General features: G+C 44.4%; 1 protein-coding gene across 5 annotated transcripts in view; it reads right to left on the reverse strand.

The window, feature by feature from the left end:
* Window positions 1–72: 72 nt before the first annotated feature.
* Window positions 73–20576, reverse strand: part of bcl9 (BCL9 transcription coactivator) — a 32290-nt gene continuing 11786 nt past the window's right edge. For all 5 annotated transcript variants that reach the window (XM_074659104.1, XM_074659105.1, XM_074659107.1 and 2 more), the window contains exons 3-10: window positions 11154–11638; window positions 7423–7736; window positions 6938–7045; window positions 6604–6793; window positions 5733–5829; window positions 3430–5626; window positions 2670–2942; window positions 73–2514 (exon numbers count right to left, since the gene is read on the reverse strand). In XM_074659104.1, the coding sequence (XP_074515205.1) occupies window positions 1478–2514; window positions 2670–2942; window positions 3430–5626; window positions 5733–5829; window positions 6604–6793; window positions 6938–7045; window positions 7423–7736; window positions 11154–11440 (4503 nt within the window). In that variant the 5' untranslated portion in view covers window positions 11441–11638 and the 3' untranslated portion in view covers window positions 73–1477. The remainder of the gene's footprint in view (window positions 2515–2669; window positions 2943–3429; window positions 5627–5732; window positions 5830–6603; window positions 6794–6937; window positions 7046–7422; window positions 7737–11153; window positions 11639–20576) is intronic.

The raw sequence follows: 20576 nt of genomic DNA on the forward strand, positions 1-20576 counted from the left end.
AATAGTCACGTGGACCCATACATGCACACACTCACTCACATACATACACACACACACGCCATAGACAACATGTATATACCAAAACAATATCTTTTATTTGTAGTCCATCACCACAGCCCTGGTAGGCTATTCTGCCCCAAAGCCAATGGAGAAACACATGACAAGCTTATACAATAGAGAAAAGAGAGGAAGTCAACTGGATGGTAAGCAGTACGTGTTTACATTTCTGCGTGTCTCGCTCTGGACACCACACCTGCCTTACTAAATTTTTACCAGATCTACCTAGCTCTAGTTCTATAATACCTGGCATACCTGCTGTGGTATTCAGCCACTCCTGTCCCATTCTGCTGACCATTGGGGGGGATTTATTGCTGTGGGAATGATTATTACCCAGAGTCAACAAGAGAGTCAAAACAAAACGGGAACAAGAAGAACACACATAGCACATCTGGGTATTAGCAGTATTATTAACTCTGGCGAAAAGTTGAGTCCTGAAAGGTTTGGAGCAACAAGTCAAATGTCATCGACAATTTGAAACGGACTGGGGATTATCTTTGTGCTGCAAAGCTGCCAGGATCCTCCCACTTAATGTGTTGCTCTCAATGGTAAAAAATAGAGAAAGAAGACGGTCCATGTTTGTGCTTTTTTAATAATACTATTATCTTAATGAGGTCATAGTTTGGTTTGTTATACACTGGAGTTACAAAGGAAATTAAAATAGACTAAAATTCGAATAGCCCACCAATGGTAAACAGTACAGTATTTTTAGGGGGCATTCCTCCCCCAATGAAAGTTGGGTAAGAGGAGTTGAGAGGTCACTGATAGAATGCCTATACATACAGACACATACATACATACCACACAAACATACAGTCTGTCAAGCACGCACACGCACTCTCACACGTATATACTGTACAGAAACAGTCAAAACAATGGAGCGAGAGACAAGATGGAGTTCCACTAAAGTCTTCACAAAGCACAAATTCTTCTTATTCCTTTCTCTTGTTCCATTCCACTTTCATGACAAATTTGTTTTGTTTTTTTTTAAATTTGAAAAAAGTAGACATATACTGTAGCATCTCCACGCTGACTTTGAGTTAGGTTGATTCCTCTTTGATGTTGAAAGTCATCTTTATAAGTCAGATAATCAAAAAACACAAGAACAGTTTTTGCGAAATTGATGCACGACAATCCCATACATTCTGAAGTTCATGAGTTCAAAATTAAATGTTCTTGTGGCAAAAGTACTCCAATCTGGGCCTGTCTTGAGTCTCCATTGGAATAGTTCCCACAGGACATTACTAGGCGACTGGTTAGCTCCATTCTGTTTGTTTCTGGGTACATCCTCTCTCTTGTATTATACTTCCTTTACTTGAGTCCGTCAGAGTTTTGTCTGAACACTCTCCACACACCGTCACCTTTAACTCCATCCTTGTGTATTGTCCGAGAACATTCTACATACAAGGTTTCTGTTGGATTAGAACATTCCAGGGCCCGGACTGAACCCCATGTCCATGTCACGCGGCCTCATCTGACCCCCCATCATCATTGTCTGCTGTGGTGGGCCGCCCATGCCCTGCAGTGACATCATCATGTTAGGTGAGCCACCGGGGCCTGGGTGGGACATTTGTCTCCCCTGCATCATCCCTCCCGGACCCCCAGGAGACATCATCCTGTGCTGGGGGCCCATCATGCCTTGGCCCATGAATCCTGGTGGCCGCATGGAGTTGTGGCCAGGGTTGCCCATTGGCATGTCTTGGGGGCCCATTCCCCCGCCAGGCCCCCCTGGCATCCCCCCCATCCCCTGCATGGACATCCCCATCCTCGGTGGACCGTCGCCCATCATGCCCTGCATGGGGAAGCCGGAGGGGTGTGGTGGCTTCCCTCCCGGGTTGTCTCCCCCACCTCGGGGGAAGTAAGACAGAGTCTGGCTGGGCTTCTCTGACGGGATTATCCTGGACAGGTCAAATTCAGGAATGCCGGATGCTCCCGGCCGCATCACCTCATGAAGGTCTGCGTCGCTGAATCCACTTTGCATGTTGTTGAACTCTGGCCCTCCGGGGTTATTGGGCTTGCACATACCCCCGTCACCCCCTCCCCCGTGAGGCATGTTCCCCATCCGTCCTCCCATTGGTCCTTCTCCCTGGAAGCCCATGGGATGGCCAGGGAAACCTTGGGGGCCAGGTCCATTGTGCGGGGAGAAAGGGCCTTGATGGGAGGGCGACTGGGTGAGGGGGTACGGCTGGCCTCGGTGAGGATAACCCATGCGTCCCTGGGGCATCATTTGGGGGTTTCCCATACCGGGGTCTTGGGGATTTGGTGGTATCATCATGCCATGAGGCATCATGCCTGGGCCCATATTAGGCGCATTAGGAGAGGGCATCTGTGGGGGCATGCCGTGGGAGAGCGGCTGGGATCCCATTGGATTCATACCTAGAGGGCTGAGGGCAGACATGGGTCCAGCGTTTCCAGGTCCCATCATACGTGGATTGCCTTGGTGATTCATTGCCATACCTGTATATGCAAGACAAAAAGAAGAAGTGATTATGTATTCAGTACATGCACTTGTGAAGCGGATCAATGGGGGATTAGTATAAATATGGCCCGTGGTGGGTGGAATTGAAAGTTCAAATCAAACAACAAAACAAAAGATATTTCAGATGTCTTACCGTTATTGTTCACTGACGGCAGGTTAGGGGAGCGAGCCGGGGGCGAGTCGTCATCAGAGCTGGCGACGGTCTTTATGGCATCGTGGTAGAGTGGGGTGGAGCTGGGCATTGCAAACTTGGACATGCGTGACATCATGATGGAGAGAGGGTTCTGGGATAGAGTTGGCTCAGGGGGTATGGTGTACGGACTGCCAGACGGGACGTTGCCTGGGTGGGACATGGAGCCAGATGGAGCTCCTGATGAAGGAGGGGCTGAGGGAGGGCCGTTACCACCTAGAAGATGGCATGATGAGAAAAGAGGACATGACAAAGAGATGATAAATCTTAGCAGTTGAGACTTTCGGTTCTCTAGCAGATTGTTTTTATCTGTGATGATATGTAATGCAATAGTGTGTGGTACTTGAGGCTCAGTGAGATCTCAATTCTGTGGCCACAAGGGGGAGCCACTGGACCATAACCAGCCCCAACCCCACCCCTCATACAGATGTGTTAACTTGAATGAGAGATGCACTTGATAATTAGCCTCCAAATCTATTCTATTTGCAAGACTAAAAAGGGGCAAACATTTTACATGTGATATTAACAAAAACGAAGTTCAAATTCAACACCAAACCATTTACAAAAGACATCCCAATATGAACTGAATTGACTTTAACAAATATGCACTGGAAAAAAGATAAATCTATATTAAATATGATAGCAGAAGCAGAGACAGGGGTCCCTGCTGAACACAGAAAATGGTAGAAAGAGATTGTTATACCTTGCTCCATGCCTCCCATCATGTTTGGTGAGGTGATACTGAGGGGAGGCTTGCCACCCTGAGTTGGTACTCCGGGACTCTGCATGGGTGGTTTTGGTGAGGATGCCCATCCTGGAGAGGGGTTAGGAAGAGAAGGAGACCTCATATGAACGGGAGAGGCACCAGCTGATCCCATCATGGAGTGGGGAGATTTCATTGGTCCTGAAGCTGGAGGAGGTGGAGGGGCGTTGGGGCCCGTGGGACCGGTGAGCATGCCAGCCAGCTGGGACGGTGTCTGAGGCGATTTAAGGTTTCCAGAGGGAGAGCCCATCATGGGGGACTGCACTTGCCTCAGAGGAGGGGACTTAAGTGGGTTGATACTGGGAGAGTTCCCCCCTCCTGCTTGGACATTCAGATCTGCTGGCTTGCGGCCCCTTTGACCTTGTGAAGGGCCACCAGCAGGGGGGAGGTGGTTAATACGGCCATTACCTCCTGTTGGTGTAGATCTGTGCTCTGGACCAAAGGCTTGGTCTCCATGCGGCCCCCTCATTCCTCCAGGACCCCCTGGGAAGGGCCGCCCAGGCCCCATAGGAAAGTCTCCGGGCTGCGACTGCTCAGGGAAGGGAGGACCCTGCATGGGCCGGCCTTGTGGACCCATGTTCTCCATTGGAGGTCCTCCTCCTCTCATTCTCATGATCTCTTCAGGACTCATATTCATGGAGGGATCTCGTAGCTTGGCCGGGTGCATATGAGGTCCTGGTCCAGGGCCGGGCCCCATGCCAAACTCAGGCCCCATTTCCCTTCCCCCCATGCCCTGGAGCCTAGAGGATGGACTCATAGGACCATCGCCGGGCATTCTGGGAAACATGCCCATACCATTACCGGGTTCCATTCCACCTCTTTGGTGCCCCATCATCCTTTGCATGTCCATCATCATCCCTGGAGGGATGCCTTTCTCTCCACCCATACCTTGGTGGAACATCGCTTCTTGGACTGACTGAGGATTTGGGAAACGCTCACCCCGACCCCCTGGACCAGCAAACATTCCCCCATGTCCTCCAGGGAAGCCTCGTCCATCTCCCATCCGGGGAGGCATGTCATCAGGCCAGCCCATTCCAGGCCTTGGGGGTCCCTCCATCTCCGGATTCATCATACCAGAGAAGCCAGGCATCCTCTGCATGTGTGGGGGCATACCCCTGGGGCCAGGCCCAGGGCCCATGCTCATGCGCTCCTGGTAGTGCTCTGGTGGACCACCTGGTCCTCCCCACATCTCTCCTGGGCCCATCTGGTAGGGAGGCGGGGGGCCTCGCATCATGCCACGTGGACCGTGGGGGTGCATCATCATGTCTGGAGGAAGTGGCCGGTGTTGCATTTCCTGTTTCTTCCTCTTTTCTTCATAAAACTCCTGCTGTAGCTTCAACCAAGCCACCTGCTCCGGGGTCATCTGGTCTCCATCTCCACAGCCCCCTGGACCCCCCATGTGTGGACCCATTTCATCTTGTGGAAACGGGGGCATGTCCCTGGGACCGTGGGGCGGACCATGGGGTGGGCCGAAGGGTGGACCTTGTGGACGAGGTCCTCCTGGCCCACCTGGTGGTCCGAGGCTCTGAGACTGCGCCATCATAGCCTGTAAGGGGCCCTGCTCAGACCTACGGGGTGCACCGTCAGGACCTCCATCGTGGGGTCCACCATGGGACTGTGGGGGCCCAGGTTGTGGGGCATCACGGTCATCGGGGAAAAGCATGCGCTGAATATCTCGCAAGGTCTGCAGGGAGCGCTGGCGATGCTCCAACTGTTCTTGGGACAGACCCTCTGTGTTGGCTTCCATGTTCAACAGCTCCTGGGCCAGCTGCTGCTGTTGTTGCTGCTGCTGGGGTGTCAGACCTGCTCCACTAGAGCCTCCACCCTGCCCTCCTTCACCTGCTGTTGGAGGGTTGAGGCCTGCCTCAGGTTGGGTGACGGGGGCCTGGTCAACTTGAGCAGTAGCGTTACTGGGGCTACTGCCAGGAAGATTTTTGGATTCCATGCCTGCAGAGGATGACCCTTCCTGCGGAAGAACACCAGATTGGCTCCCTTGGTTTGAAGGCTGGGGCGGGGCTGGCTCTCCCATGCCAGGTAAGGACGGCTTGGATCCAGGCTGGTGGCTCTGATCTTGGGAATGGGACGGGGGTTGCTGGGGAGGCTTGGAGTCATTTCGGAGGGCGTTTGCTGCATTGTTCTTTAACAGAGAGTGATAGAAATATGATTAAGTTAGGACACTCTTGAGAATTTGGTGTATGAAAGCATATGGGCATTTAAAAAAAAAAGTCTGTGCATTTCTATACCAGGAGGAGGTGAGCTTTGTCCTTGCTGTTGGAGATGTTTTTCATGTGGAAGGCAATGATGTTTTCTGTGTGGCCAGTTAGAACTGCATCAGCTGCCCTGAGGACAAGAAGGCAGACAGTCAGATATCAGTCATCAGACACAATAAATATGTGTTCGAGTGTGAGTGTGTGCCCATTTGAGAGACGTGAGCCGGATGAATGAGTACTAGATGGGACCATGAAGGTAAAACCAAGGTCAACAGACTAAGCAAACTATTGCACACACACACCTTCCACTGAGCATCCACATCTTTGATCTCCAATTCCCAACAGTGTTAAACTAAGTGTATGCTCCCACTGGGAAACACACATGCTTGTGCAGATACACACAATGGATTTAGGCTATAACTGGGAAAGTTAGGGGAAGGAAGAGAAGGGGTGGGAGGCAAGTATCTTAGTGCCATACACACAAACAGCTGCAACAAACATCAAAGACAACAACAACCACTGATGACAGGGGCACAGAGATATACTTCAGGCAATTGACATTGTTAGTAATTCCATTTAATTTTGAACTGCAATTCCACAAAGGGTTTCACTGTGGGTGTATGTTTTGCTTATGTAAAAAAAAAAAAAAGGGTTCAAGTATTGAGATGATTTAATTAGCCTGTCTAAACACATTAATATTTAAAATATGTAGAGATAAGCTTCAACTGTAAATACTAAATCATAGCTAAACAACAGTGCAAACACTACACACATGTACATTATATGTACTAAAAATTCAAGATTTGAATGTCAAATTATGGCTAAAGAGGACAGTTTCAGAGTTACAAAAGTATGGAAGATACTAGCCACGACAGATACAAATGGTAACTCTCGGCTTCCTTACTTGTTGGCCATCTCCGTGGTGAAGACATAAACGAGTTTTGTGCCTGGCTTCTGGCCACTAGCAGGTTCTGTTGTGGAGCCCTGGCCTCCCCCCAGCGTATTGTGGGAGGGCGTGGAGGAGCGACTGAGTCCGGCGTTGGAGGTAGAATGTGTGACGGAGTCTTGGGGCTTCACGTCACTGGAGTTACAGTCTGTGGGGAGACAACAGGAAGACCATGGCTTTAGCACCAGCATGGGCCTATGGGTAATGTAGTTCTACTGAGGAGCTGCCTTAATTCAAGCTGATCAGCGGAGGGACTGCTATGCCTGCTTGGATGCACATTTAACACACTTACTGAAGAATCCTTTGTCATCTTCGTCACTTTCTCCCCCAGAGCACCAGTCAGCTCCACTGTACGGCTGCCTCCTTTCTGCCACACACATCCTCTTCACCCTGCTGCTGTCTGTACACACACACACACACACACACACACACAACCATCAGTGGGCTTGGGTTTATATGTGCGAGTGACTGCAAAGTATATTTTTCAAGATGTCCGACTCTTGCCTTCTCTAGACGAAGAGAAAATAAATAACTATATGTACAGCACTCTTCTAAATAAAGTTGTGCAGTGGCACCGGATAAAAGGAACGCAACAAACCAACCATAGGCTGTAATTAAGGAGAATCTCCCTCCCTTAATCAGTGCTGAATGAATCTGATAAACTGCCTCTACAGGAAATGAATGATATGTGTTGTATTACCAGAAGCATAGCAACCATAACAACTGAAGTACTTCATTACAGACAGATATAGGAGCACTGGCTACCGTGGTTCTTACCTTTTTCCTCACTAGTGGGTGTGCCGCTCTCTGGCTGCTCAAACGACTCCACTGAGGTGCTTCTCTCCCTTTTGACTTTAACCTTGGAGCTCGTGCCAGAGGTCAGGCCCTGGCCGTTCTTCAGCCCCATGCCCCCTGTAACATTCTGAGCCCCTTTAGATCCCAGGGTCTTGGGGTCGCAAGGTGAGGGCTGTGATTGGCTACCAGTGCTCCCTGGTTTACCCTGATTGGGCATTTTAGAGTCCATCTGGGTGGCAGTGGAGGGGGACATGACGGGAGGTGAGCGTACCATGGCCTCCGTCTTAGGTTTAGGGCTGATAGACAGAGGAGAGAGAAAAAGATCACAGGCATAATTAATAGAGAGATGACAGAAAGGGAAATGTGATTGTTCTTTTTTCCTCTGCAGCTGTTAAACACAATGTCATTATAGCATCATGCAGTTGGTTTGGATGTCTAAACTCTTCGACATACTATATACAACATTTATCGAAATACTTAATGATTTTTTTCATGACATGTTTCGACATACTATACTATGACGGAGGACGGAACCTGACAAAAATAAATGAATAACTCGATAAATATATAAATAAGCCAGTAAATGTAGGAAAAATAGTATTAAAATTAACTGTAACTAAGTAATGTAACTAGCTTGCTAGCTGGCATATAGTCATGCTGACTCCATGATGACACACGTTGAGTGACAGCCCCCTCATTTGCAAAATGAGGCAGAGATGCATAAAGAAATGTAAAAAGAAATGTATGTATGGAAGAAAAGAATACAGAAATATATAAGTTTGGGGAAATAAATAAAGAGTTAAATGCAAAGGGAAAATAATGCATAAATAAATAAATGCATAAATGAATACAAACATTTAAAAATAAATATAAAATAAAATAAAAAATGCTATACTAATGCAATACTATGACTTTTTTCCATGGCATTTTTCGATATACTATGACTTTTTTTCATGACATGTTTTGACATACTATACTATGAGTTTTTGTGACATTTTTCAATATACTATACTTTAACTTTTTACAAAAAAAATTGTAGGGATGCACCGAACTTCGGTATCGGACGATTTTCGCCTTGTTGACTGCCATCAGCCTATAAGATGACATTCGCCGATGTCATGTGCTGTGCGCACAGGTGGTTTGTTTACAAATAAAAGTGAAAGGAAAAGTCAGCCTTTTGGGAGTATTACACTGTTTCAGAGAAAAATCTGCAACAAGAACGTTGTTATGTTCAATGACGAATCAAGCACTAAAATAACAGCTTACAAGATTTCTTAAAAACAATCTCTGTGGTCTGAATGGGAATGAGCCGCGTGAGTGCGTAATGTTTCACTTGAAGCCTGGCAGGCCATTGACGGGTGACACAGCACCCAGTACATTACAGTGGGAACATCCTCCATGCCGTGCAGCAGTCCATCCCCCATTGTTGGGATCAAGTCCCGGGTGAGCAGAGTGCAGCAGTGTAGATGTTCTCTCGGACGGATAAAGAAAATAAAAATGAAAAATGCTAAAATGGGTGGTCAAATATACTTAGGCGGCCGTTAATATATGGGCGGACCGCCCAAGCAAAGTATATACCTGAGAAACACTGCTTATATTTCTAATCGCTTCTACATACATTTAATTTAGTTAAATTAATAATTCTTCTCATTGTGTAGGTAATTGTAGGCTATAGCAGCTGAAAAGGCTTTTGAAGCAGTTATTTAAAAAAAAGGGGAAAAAATAGAATATTTTCATGTGAATGAATGAAAGAAGGTTATATTAAAGGTTGTTTCATAAATATGTATGAGTGAATTTGAGCTCATTCATAGACAGTGTAATGTAATGCTGAATGACTTTAAAACAGCTCAGATATTTTTTTTATAACGAAGAGATCTCGGTTTCCATGGCACAAGGGGAATAAATAACAGCAAAAACAAAATAAACAAAAACATCGGCTATCGGCTATCGGCCAAATTGTTATTTGAAACATCGTAATGATATCGGTCCAGAATTTTGCAATCGGTGCATCCCTAAACTCTATATTAGGTTATTGGGAATTCCTTGTGCACAGTTAAATCTGAAGACACAGACTGTAGAGACACAAGCCATCTACAAATGACTACTTACTAGTTATGAGAGCAGTTCAGTTCAGGCAAGCAGGACACATCCAACTGGCAGAGAACTCCCTTACCACACCCTAATCTCTTTCTCTGTCTCTCTCTCCCTCATACGCACACACACACACACTTGTACAAGTAGCATGAAACAAATGCCAACATGTCCAAAAAGCACAGCCGCAGCCTAACACACTTTATGTACGTTCTCACAGACACACAGCTAGTAGAAAAAGAAGGCAAAGACAGATTTTGGCAGTCCAGACAGCTGTTTCCAGAGGCTCCAGAACCATGAGTCAGCAGGGAAAACTTCCAACCTCAGTGTACTCCCTGACCCTAGAACAGCTCTGGATCACGCATCAAGACCTTTCAGGTAAAAGAACGCAGCGGCGAAGCTGATCTTAGATCCGCATTACATCTGACCTACACTTGCTCTCTAAATGGCACAGGTAAGGCCAAAGAGACATGCTCAGGTTTGTGCCCATTAAGACTCAGTTTCACTACTGATCACATGCCATGTATGCACACTTGGTAAGGACTCGCCACGGCTGCACGATAGCTAACACTGACACCTTAAAACAAGAAGGTCTCAGCCTTTGTGTGTGGAGATTGCATGCTCTCCTAAAATTGAGATGGGTTTCCTCCAGATCTGATCCTGACTGACCAAGCCACTGGCTTTAGAGATGGTTGCTCACTTTACTTAAATAGCTGGGATGGGTCACATTTCCCCACAGGGATTAATAAAGCATGACAAAAAAAATGCTGCTTTAGGGCTGGGCTGAAGTTCTCTATAGATTTGCTCCTGATCAGCTTTTTCAAATTTAAAAACTCAGCACATCACGCACCTTGCAACTGGTAAGATATGAGAAACCTCATATCACAACATACCAAACACTGGGACGAGGGATACACTGATCACTCTGCAACCAACCATATCAGCCAAAAGACTGCTTAAATTGGCATTTCTACTTGGCTGAAAATATTACAATTTGTACAGAAAATGGTTCCATACATTACAAGTAGCCTCTATGTTTATGTTTTTACAGAGACCTGTTTTTTTCCCCACTTCCTTCTGTTTTGAACAGAGGGTTGCGTGTTTGTATTGTTCTCTCTTCCCAACTGTTAATAAACACTGACAGCTAATGTTTATTCATTTTTGATAATGTGAGATGATTTTTTTTAATTACTTGAAACAGGTTTATGTACTGGACAGAAGCTTGTGCTTCCCCCAGGAAAGCCTGCTTATATGTTATTGATGTGGAAACACACGACTGAGTACTTCAGTCATCAGCTGTTAGTAGTACATAACAATGCCTAGGATAAAAATTTGATTTAGTGTCACTGACGACAACAGTGTTGTGCAGCCGTAAAAACAATCTGTTTAACACGGTGCAGTTGTGCTGCTGTTCATAGAAAGTCTGGATTAAATGCATCATTTTAATCAACATTCAGATCAGTGTTTGGCTGATTAGGCTGTTACAACAATAATCAGGATCTCACACGCTTATACACACATACACATAAACCAGTGCTTGCCTATTATTACCATCACACAGCACTCCATAACTGCATCACAGCACTGGACCCTACAGGTGGTCAGTGTGAGAGTCCACTCACCTCTGCGTGTTGGTGGACGGGGAGTTCTTTAGCCTATTGGAGTGCATTGATGGGGCTCCCAGGACTACAGAACAGGGTGGTGTGATGAGCTGGTGAGGACTGCCGGTGTGTGTGAGCGGCGCTTTTGCGCGCACGTTCCTGGAGCCAGGAACAGGATTCCCGATGTTCGAGATGTTTCCCCGACCGTCCTTGGCCTCCTCTCGCTCTTTCTTCCCTCGCTCCTTCTTGTTGAAATGTGTCGCTGCTGTACCTGCCGCCGCTGGCCTCTCCTCTTGGACCTCCAACATTCTCTCTATGTCTTTGTCTGTGTGGGTGGGTGTGTGCGCACGTGTATGTGTGAGTATATACGTGAGTGTGTGTGTGTGTGTGTATGTGTGTGTGTGAGAAAGCGTGTAAAAACAATAACAATAGTCCAGGAGTCTTTTCTTGTTCGGTGTGTATTTATGAAACTCCCCCAAGGGGGCTTTCAACGGCCCTTGGGCACACTGTTGAGAGAGAAGAGAGAGGAAAAAGAACAGTTAACAAAACTGGAAAAGAGGGCCACTGTCTGAACAAACTTAAAGAGACACTCCACCCAAAATCTTTTTAGTGTCAATCTACTTGTGTCGGCTTGAAAGGAGGTTGTTAAAAGTCGGTAATTTTCTCTTTCACAGGGGCTTTGGTCAGCTTTAATTCATGTCAGCGGGATTGGATTCACATTTTGACATGTCGCAGTGGCGAAAGCACAGATTTTATAACAGCGTTAATTACTGGGACACTTCAAACAGAACCATTTGTTAACATTATTTCCACAGTATAAATGAAGTATCAAAACGCTCACAGAATCTTCTCAAAACTCTCCTGCCGCATAGAGCTGAACGATTTTGAAAAAATATCTAATTGCGATTATTTTGAATGGTGATGCAATTGCGATATTGGAAGACTGATAATATTTTACATAATTATTCTCATTTTTATTGAAAAACATTGAAATGATTATGGTGCAATTTTTGCGGGGATCTGCATTAAACAAAGCATCACAAAACATCTCTGCAGCACGACAATATTTAACTTAAAATTTTTATTTTTTATACATATTTCGCCATTAACAAATATTGCACCTCCTGCTATTTGAAAATTGCAGTAGGCCATATTTCGATTTTGAAATTTCTCCATCTACATGTTCTTAGTACAACAAGTGACCAACGTCAACAGCTAATGGCACAAACTGAATCAGTGTATCAAACCATAGTTCGGCAATAATATACTGTGTATGTAACACACTGCCACCTTTCAACGCTACATTGAGTTTCATGGAGCTAGACCGATAAAATGTCCGAAACAGCTTGCATAGTGGCATGTCGGCTGTTAAGTAACAAGAAATTGCAGCAGAAAAATGCCAAAAATATGTTTGGGTTCAACTGAGAGCATAAAAGTTTTTCATTAAAAAAATGAAATCTAAAATATTGTTTATATTGTTCATGTAAAAAGATGCCTATTGGCTGATATCATTATCAAATTTTTAACCTCTCAAATATCACTATTAGGGACGTCAGGATACCAGAAATGAAGTAGTCGATAACAATACCAGTGAAATTCCACGATTCTCAAGACCAATTCGATACCACGGTAAAAAATAAAAGTAAAACAATAAATCCCATGTACTCCTTTGCATACTGGTTTTTGTTAGGAAGTTAAACAGGTCATAATTCCCTCTCTATTATCTATTTTATATTGCTGTGAAAACATCTCCTCCAAACCACTGGATTCAAGTTTCTTGCACACTACATTTTACAAGATTACATTTGAACACATGATAACATTAGAATTTACCTTCGCCCAATACTCATTTCTGCTGAATAGAGCCTGAATGCATCATTATGGTAATCAATGGCACCTCACGTGTTGAAATCGGCAGGAGGAGAGCTAGTTAACATTAGATGTTAGCAGCTGGTAAGTAGCACAGTCCTGCACGGAGCAGCTAACGATAACTAGCTCTAGTCCTGCTGATTTCATCGACGGGACGCCGTTAGTCTTGGATGGAAAAACGGAAAAACGAGTAAGGTCACGTTTTTAGATCTTTGGCATGGACTTGGTACCGAAGTATCGGTTCTCGTGACATCCCTGATCAATGTTGGTATTGGCCTAAAAACTTCCAAAATCCACCGTCAGTCAGGTTAGTCTTTCATACTACTACTAAGACTTTGGGTGGGGTCACATCACATTAACTATATAAATACCAGCACTACACGGTAACTGTAGCAAACACAGGTGTGGTGGCAGAGTGGAAGAGGTAGTATTGTGGTTCAAAACACTGTTTGTGTGTGTGTGTGTGTGTGTGTGTGTGTGTGTGTTGAGCATGAGAATCCTGTTTCGAGAGAGAGCGGCCCAGTCAGTCAGATTACATTGTCATCCTGAAAATATTTAGGAGCTCTTCCAAAACACTCAACATTGTAACTGGCTCCAGAGTTCCCCTAGGGAGAAGGAGGTGGAGTGTTTGGGAGGGTTTAAGGGGGGAGAGGGGGGTGTCACTGGGAACCAGACAAATACACCGACTACTGCTACAGCAGCATCACTCGTCTCTCGCTGGTCTACGGGAGAAGTGATTTACAGCCATCAGGGCCCACAAATCATTACTGCACACGAGCAGAGGCTGGCTTCTCCACAGGGACACAGAGGGGGAAGCACAGAGGAGCCTTGTGTATCCAAATTACACTGATTCGACTAACCTTTAAACATAAAAACACACTTTGTGACACAGGAGTGGGGGCTCTCCAGAGAAGCAGTGGGCTGATTATTGATTGAGCTTGTGATTTGACTTGTTTATTTACAACAGAACTGCTTGAAAGACCTCTATTCTGGTGAAATGACATGTTTCTATTTTGCGACACAACGTGCTTTGATACACATAACTGTGGAAAACAAGGACAGCAATTATATGTGAGTAATTCTGCAGTAGTAATGTGCAGCACACAGAAATCAACAGGAATTTCACACAAGGGCTTTTGCTCAAACTATGGACCAGGTATAAACGTTAAGAGTTTTAAATAATTTCACACTATCATAGTAGAACAGTCATTTTCTACTAGCGTCAGATCAGTAGTTGTTGCTAGAGTTGGGGTTTTGTTAGAGCAGACTTTTCATTAAGGGAAGTCAGAAAATGTGTGAGAGATAGAGATGTCGTTTGATTTTGCTGTTGACTGTAATTTGCTCATCAAATCGAAGCACTGACTTGCTTAAGTCACAGTGGAAAAGACCTGCCAGACAGCTGCTCTGGACCAAGACACTGTCAATAACCCTCATTTAAATTAAAAATGTCAAAGACAGCAAAGCAAAACTGGACAGTGTGGACAAAACTCCCAACTAGGGCTGACCCCGAATGCTTCGAAGCTTCGACCGTTGCCATGGTATTCAACCTCCAAATCACTATTCGAATGCTTTGTATGTAATAGTGTATAAATACCAAAATAACCAATGAAATAAGGAATAATCCCACAACATTATTTCTTATTCATTTATATTCATTAGTTATTCTCAGACGGATATCACTGTTTGTTGTGTGTAGAGGTGCGTGTGTGTACAGTAGTTCAGTGTTATAATACAAGTGCTTAGAGTTTTGTTTTTTAAATGAGACGGTGAGTGTGGGTGTTAAGTGTACATAAAGGCCAGGGTATGCTTCAAACAAACTAGTTCATACAACATGTTGTCCAATCACATCTGAGGACAGAAGATATTCATAGCTATTCCGAATGGCTACATTAGAAGGTTGGGCAAAAAGCCTGCCGTCATAGAGAGGGGCAAGACATGATAATTGCTCAAATAATGGCATTCAAGGAGTTTCACTCATTTGTACATACAAAAACTAGGGAAGCACCAATCAGACTTTTTCAGTACCGATACGGATACAGATACCTGGGCTTTGGGTATCGGCCGATACCGAGTACCGATCCAATACCAGTGTTTAATTAATAAGCTGTATCCCTCACTGTGTGGAAGTGACTGGGTTCATTATTTTATGAGTACTGCAACATCAGACTTGACTTAAACATTGCTTTCCTAACTTTAAAAATGTAACCAATAAATACATAGATACGAATTTATTTGTTATTTATGATTAAAATGATAAATTGGACACCAGCAACTTGGTAAAAAAAAAAAAAAAACTTAAACAGCAATTAAAATTCCAGTATATAATGCATATACGTAGAATATAAATATCGAATTGAATTGAGTATATCGGCCCTATTGTCACCGATATCCGATCCGGGTATTTGAGTCAGTATCGGCCTGATATCCGATCTGGTATCGGTGCATTACTAACAAAAACATTACAGTAATTAGGGGTGGGGAGGAAAAAGAAAGGAACATTAATTCATCTATGTATCGCAATTTTTTTACGATTTGGAAATTTATTTTTTAATGCTAGAATCAATATAATGGCTTCATTTGAGTTCATGCGGAGGTAGAAGGAAGTTACCGCTTTTATTGTTGTAGTCTGAGTAACGTGACGTCATATCCCTTTCAAGCAAAAAACAACGGAGAGACAGCAATTAATTTCGTGAAAAGCACTTTGTTCGAAGCATAGCGGCATGGGGTGACTGGGTGTAGTTTAAAAAGGTGAGTTTCCAACCTGCTGTGGTTTGGATGTGGGTGGGCAGTTGCTCTGCTGTCCAAGTGGAGAGATTATTCTTCCACTGTCAGAGACGAGCCTTGACCAAGACAAAGTACCACAAGGGCCTTGAGACATGGCGGCCTGTTAAAGTCCACTGGAAAATGTGTTCAGTTTGCTAAAGGAGATCTCATTTTACTATATCAAAGAACTGGCCTCCTACCTCATCGAACCCCAACGACCACGTATGCCCTCAAGGGGTGTTATCTAAACCTAAACCCCAATCATACACAAATGTGCGTAATGTGAGTATATACGTGCATACAGACGCAAACAGCAGGACCTGTCAATCACCTGTTCCCTCCATTCGCGCGCTAACAAGACTAATTGGGGAGCTTGCTGACATGACTGTCATAAGGACACACTTACACACACATCAGGCGTGCACACTGCAGCCCACCGCGCGCGCACACACACACACACACAACAAAAAAACGTAGAGGTAATCACAGAGATTTCTCTTCCTCTATCTCCAGTAAAGACACTGAACTGTCTGTCACCGCACACACGAGGAGCTGCAGTGCATGCAAGTTAATGGGAAAACAGTATAATGAGGCTCTAAAAATGAGCTTCTTGCCTCTGATATAAATATGAGGTTCCACATGAAAAGAGGGCAGAAAATAGTTCAATTCAATTAGATTTGGGTTTTCGAATGCGGGTGGCACTAAAAGGGAGCATTTCATTTCATGCTTATGTAACAGCCATCGTACGCTGGCTGAGCGCGGTGAAGAGAGTAGACCTTCCCTGCTACGTCACCCAAACTCCTCTGAAAGGGAGATGGGAGGCTTTATAGCAAGTGTCAAATGGTATGGGAGGAGGGCGGTTAAAAGGTGTGTGAATAAGAGGAGAGGAACATTGACCTTGCTGCCAACCCAGTCCACTGACTTCAATTTTTAACGCAACAGTACTACAAAGACATTATTTCAGAAAAGATGGGGAGGGGGGAACACAAGTGCACAGACACACACACACACACACCAACTCTCTTCCCTCATCTCAGCCCTGCTGTTGGCTGTAAAAGGGCCTGCTGATGGTTTCAGCTTTATTTATGCAAATCCCATTTTGCAGTTCAGTCACAATGGAGTATTGCTCTCTCTTTCTCGCTCTCTAGCTCCCCTACGCGCTCTCCGTCTGCTCAGCCTCCATCTCGAGAATTTCTTTAGTCCATTATTTGTTTAGGCCAATATCAGACACATTATTTCCACCTCTCCTCAGTTTTCTGCGAGAATATACAAAAAAAAAAAAACGCACAGCCATCAGCAAGGAGCCGTGCAGTCTGAAGAAGCAGCAGCCAGCTTTCTCAAACAGAAAAGCCTTTCCATCTCTTTATACAAGGGCACGACTAGTAACATGCACCCAATATTCATTCAAATCATATTACCACATATGAAGTCTCAAGTCTGTAACAAAAAAAAGAGGATTTATAGGATTGGTAGTCTAACAGATCAAAATATACCTCAACAGGCGGTAATTATGAGATAATGCGGCACATTGAAATTTCGTACTGAATCAATTCTGAATGCCGTCATCAAGGCGCCACAGTCAAGTCCTGTGTGTTTACTTCCTGTTTTACTTTTGTGATTTAAAATCATGCATTTTACCGGATGAAGGTCTAAGGACTGAAACACCATAAACAAAGTGAGTACAACTGATCGACAGTGTGTCAGATATTATAAAACAACTGAAAGGTTTTTCTTTTTGAGAGCATGTCATTAAGTCAGTAAAATGACTCATGAAGTTAGCAAACATTAGAGACGACTGGTTGTACCTGAACAAACACAGCCAACAAAGAGACTGTGACAACAAACCCAGAGTGCATTGAATTTAGGATGGGTGTGTTTTATTGTTTATACATTACATTTTTCATTTGTATGAAAATAAATGTGCTAGTTCTTTATTTTTAAGTTGCTACGGCTAACTTATTTACCATTAAACCTAAAACTTTAAATTCTAAAACGATTTCATTAGTTATGTTTTGCTAAAAACACACTGAAAGGATAATATGAGGATATTAGGGGTGTCGCGATTTCGATTCTAAATCGGAAATCAATCGAAATTTGCTTTGGATCTCGACCATCAAAATCAAATGCAGAATCGTCGATTATTTTTTTTTTTCTCCGCCGCCGTCTGCTCGCGTGTAACTGAAATAATAACACCGCTGTACTCAAGACATGCAATAGCCAGACGCATTACATTACAAACACTATCAACATTTACATTTGCACTTTGGAACACTTTCTACATAAAAAGGGAGTTCAGTTCTCTTTTTAAAGAAGAATTTGAAAGAGTAAATAACAGTTGTCGGGGCATAAAACCAATGATCTGATAATCTTTACGAATCAAGACTCCATAGTCTAATAATGGCATGGTTAAATGGAAAATCAAATCGAATCGTGACCTTAAAATCGAAATTCAAATCGAATCGTGGATTTGGGGAATTGCGACACCCCTAGACGATATCAATCCCGTATTTATTCTGTGGTCTTAAATCCAGTAAAAAGCCCAGTTTTACCGTGTACATAACCAGTTTCCTTACTACAACTCGTTCCCACACATACCTGTCTGGCTGCTAGTGAAGCAGTAACTAACTGCAGACAGAACAAACTGCATTAACTCTACATTAACAAAGAAAAAAAAGGCAGACCTCTGCTGCCCTCCAAGCAAAGATCTGTTGGTAAATCCCACCGTACCGTGGCAGAGGAAACACCTGCGTGCTCATCTGTTGAGGTGGCTCCCTGAGAACACTATCCTAACATGCCACACCCTGCAGATAGCAGCCATGACTCACGCTTGGTACTTACAGAATGATAGGAATGCTAAGTGTCACTAAAGATAGAGCTGTGACGCCACAGATGTAACATTTGACATAACTGCATCTACCGTGACAGGAACAAGGGCCCTCACACATGAACAGCACTCACACAAGTACGACTGAGCTCCAGGCCGCAGAAATAATTACAATGAACATTTCCTCATTCTCCAAACATTGACTGTTCCTAAAGTACAATAGCTACATATCTCCATCCGTCTCCACCCAGGTTATCTCTAATGTGAGTGTTTTAGTCTTTCCCCCTCTCTCACTCCGTCACCCACAGTACCAGCTGTCTCTCCGCTGGTCTGTCTGTCCTGCGTTTGTACAACAACTCTCACTCCCCCATCCTCCGTTCATGCTGTCCTCTGGTCCGCAGACGATGCCCCTCCATCCCCAGGGAGGCGACATGTGTGTAATGTCACATTTTGTCATATCATATCGTGGTGACAGAAGCCTCGCTGTGTCCATCACAATGATGGAAGTGGCAATGAAAGCAGGAGGATGGGAAAGGGGTGGGATACGGATTTACCCGTAGGAGGAGTGGGGGGGGGGGGGGGGGGGATTACACAAGTCGCTCTCTTCACAGAGTGTGTGGGTGGGTGTCTGTGTCTGAGACACACACATACACACAGCTGACTCACTAGTGACACATCTGTTGGCGTAGCCTGGGCACGGTGCCATGTGTGGCGGCCAGCTCCAGCAGCAGGACTGGCACTCAGCACTCCAGCCTGCTCTGATCTCCGTCTCACACACACTTCACCCTGCACTTCCATCTCTGTCCATCTGCCCTGCGTCTCTGGATCTCTGGCTAAGTGGGTGTGTCTTGCTTACACACACACACACACACACACACACACACACACACTCACCTTTCTACTCAATACGAGACAAAAGACACTGGGTAACTGCCTGGCAACAATGTGCCATTATTTCTCTAACAAAACAAGTGTGGGTGCAAATTACGGGCACGTCTGCATCAAATGCTTACAGTACGATTATTGTTGCCAAAAATGTAATGGTTAAAAAGTACAAGGTAAACACCGCATTTACCTTGGATTTTATTACACTTAAAAACCAAACAGTAAAGCGTACACTGCAACTTTTGGTCTGTGCAAAAGCGTAAATATACAACATATGCAACATAAAAATACACTTAATAAAAGGTCAATTTCAGACAATTGACTGGAAAATTACTTTGAATTCTCTCCTCAACTAGAAGCGGATGTGCGAGCAATGAAAGCCAAAATGAAAAATCATGAGCAGAGCTGAAGCTGACCTGTGAAGACAAACACCTACGCAATGTGCAGCATGGATTTCTTCTTTAATAAGGCACATAAAACCATGCTCTCTTTTGCTGAACATTACAAATTTGCACACACAAACTGGTCGCACTTCAATGGGTTTCAAATGTATAGCATAGCATGCCATGGCCGCAGTAGATACAACTAGATAGACACTGTCTATCTGGCTTCACTGTCCTATTGTAAGCAGAGTCTAATAAGTGAGACCCGACCCTGGACCCAAGTTGGGCCAGGTTCAGATTATGTTAAGTTGAATTGGGTCTGTCTTGGGTCCATGAATCAATAAGTCAATTACATGAATGGGTCCTGGCAAATTTGCAATAAGCTCTGATTATGTGGTGTGTCAAACTGCAGAAGAAAATTTGTTTTTGATGCGAGAGACAACTGATTTAGGCTACAGCTGCTTGTTGATTGGTGGTCCATCATGCACCACCAATTAACTGGTGCAGCAAGATTTGTGTGTTTTTGGGTCAACTGCATTTTGGATATGGTCCTAATCATCTTCAGGTCTAGCTCAAGTCTGAATCTTTTCGGATTGGATCCTTCTTTAAACACATGAAGACCTCTAGTAGAATGAGACTTCCTTTCTCTGATTTGTGGCTAAAATTAAAAGCTTAAGAGAAACTCTGCTGCCCTCTGTGCAGACCCCTTCTTCCCTCCCT

This window comes from Sebastes fasciatus, chromosome 14 (assembly GCF_043250625.1).
Source record: "Sebastes fasciatus isolate fSebFas1 chromosome 14, fSebFas1.pri, whole genome shotgun sequence".
NCBI classification, from domain to species: Eukaryota; Metazoa; Chordata; class Actinopteri; order Perciformes; family Sebastidae; genus Sebastes; species Sebastes fasciatus.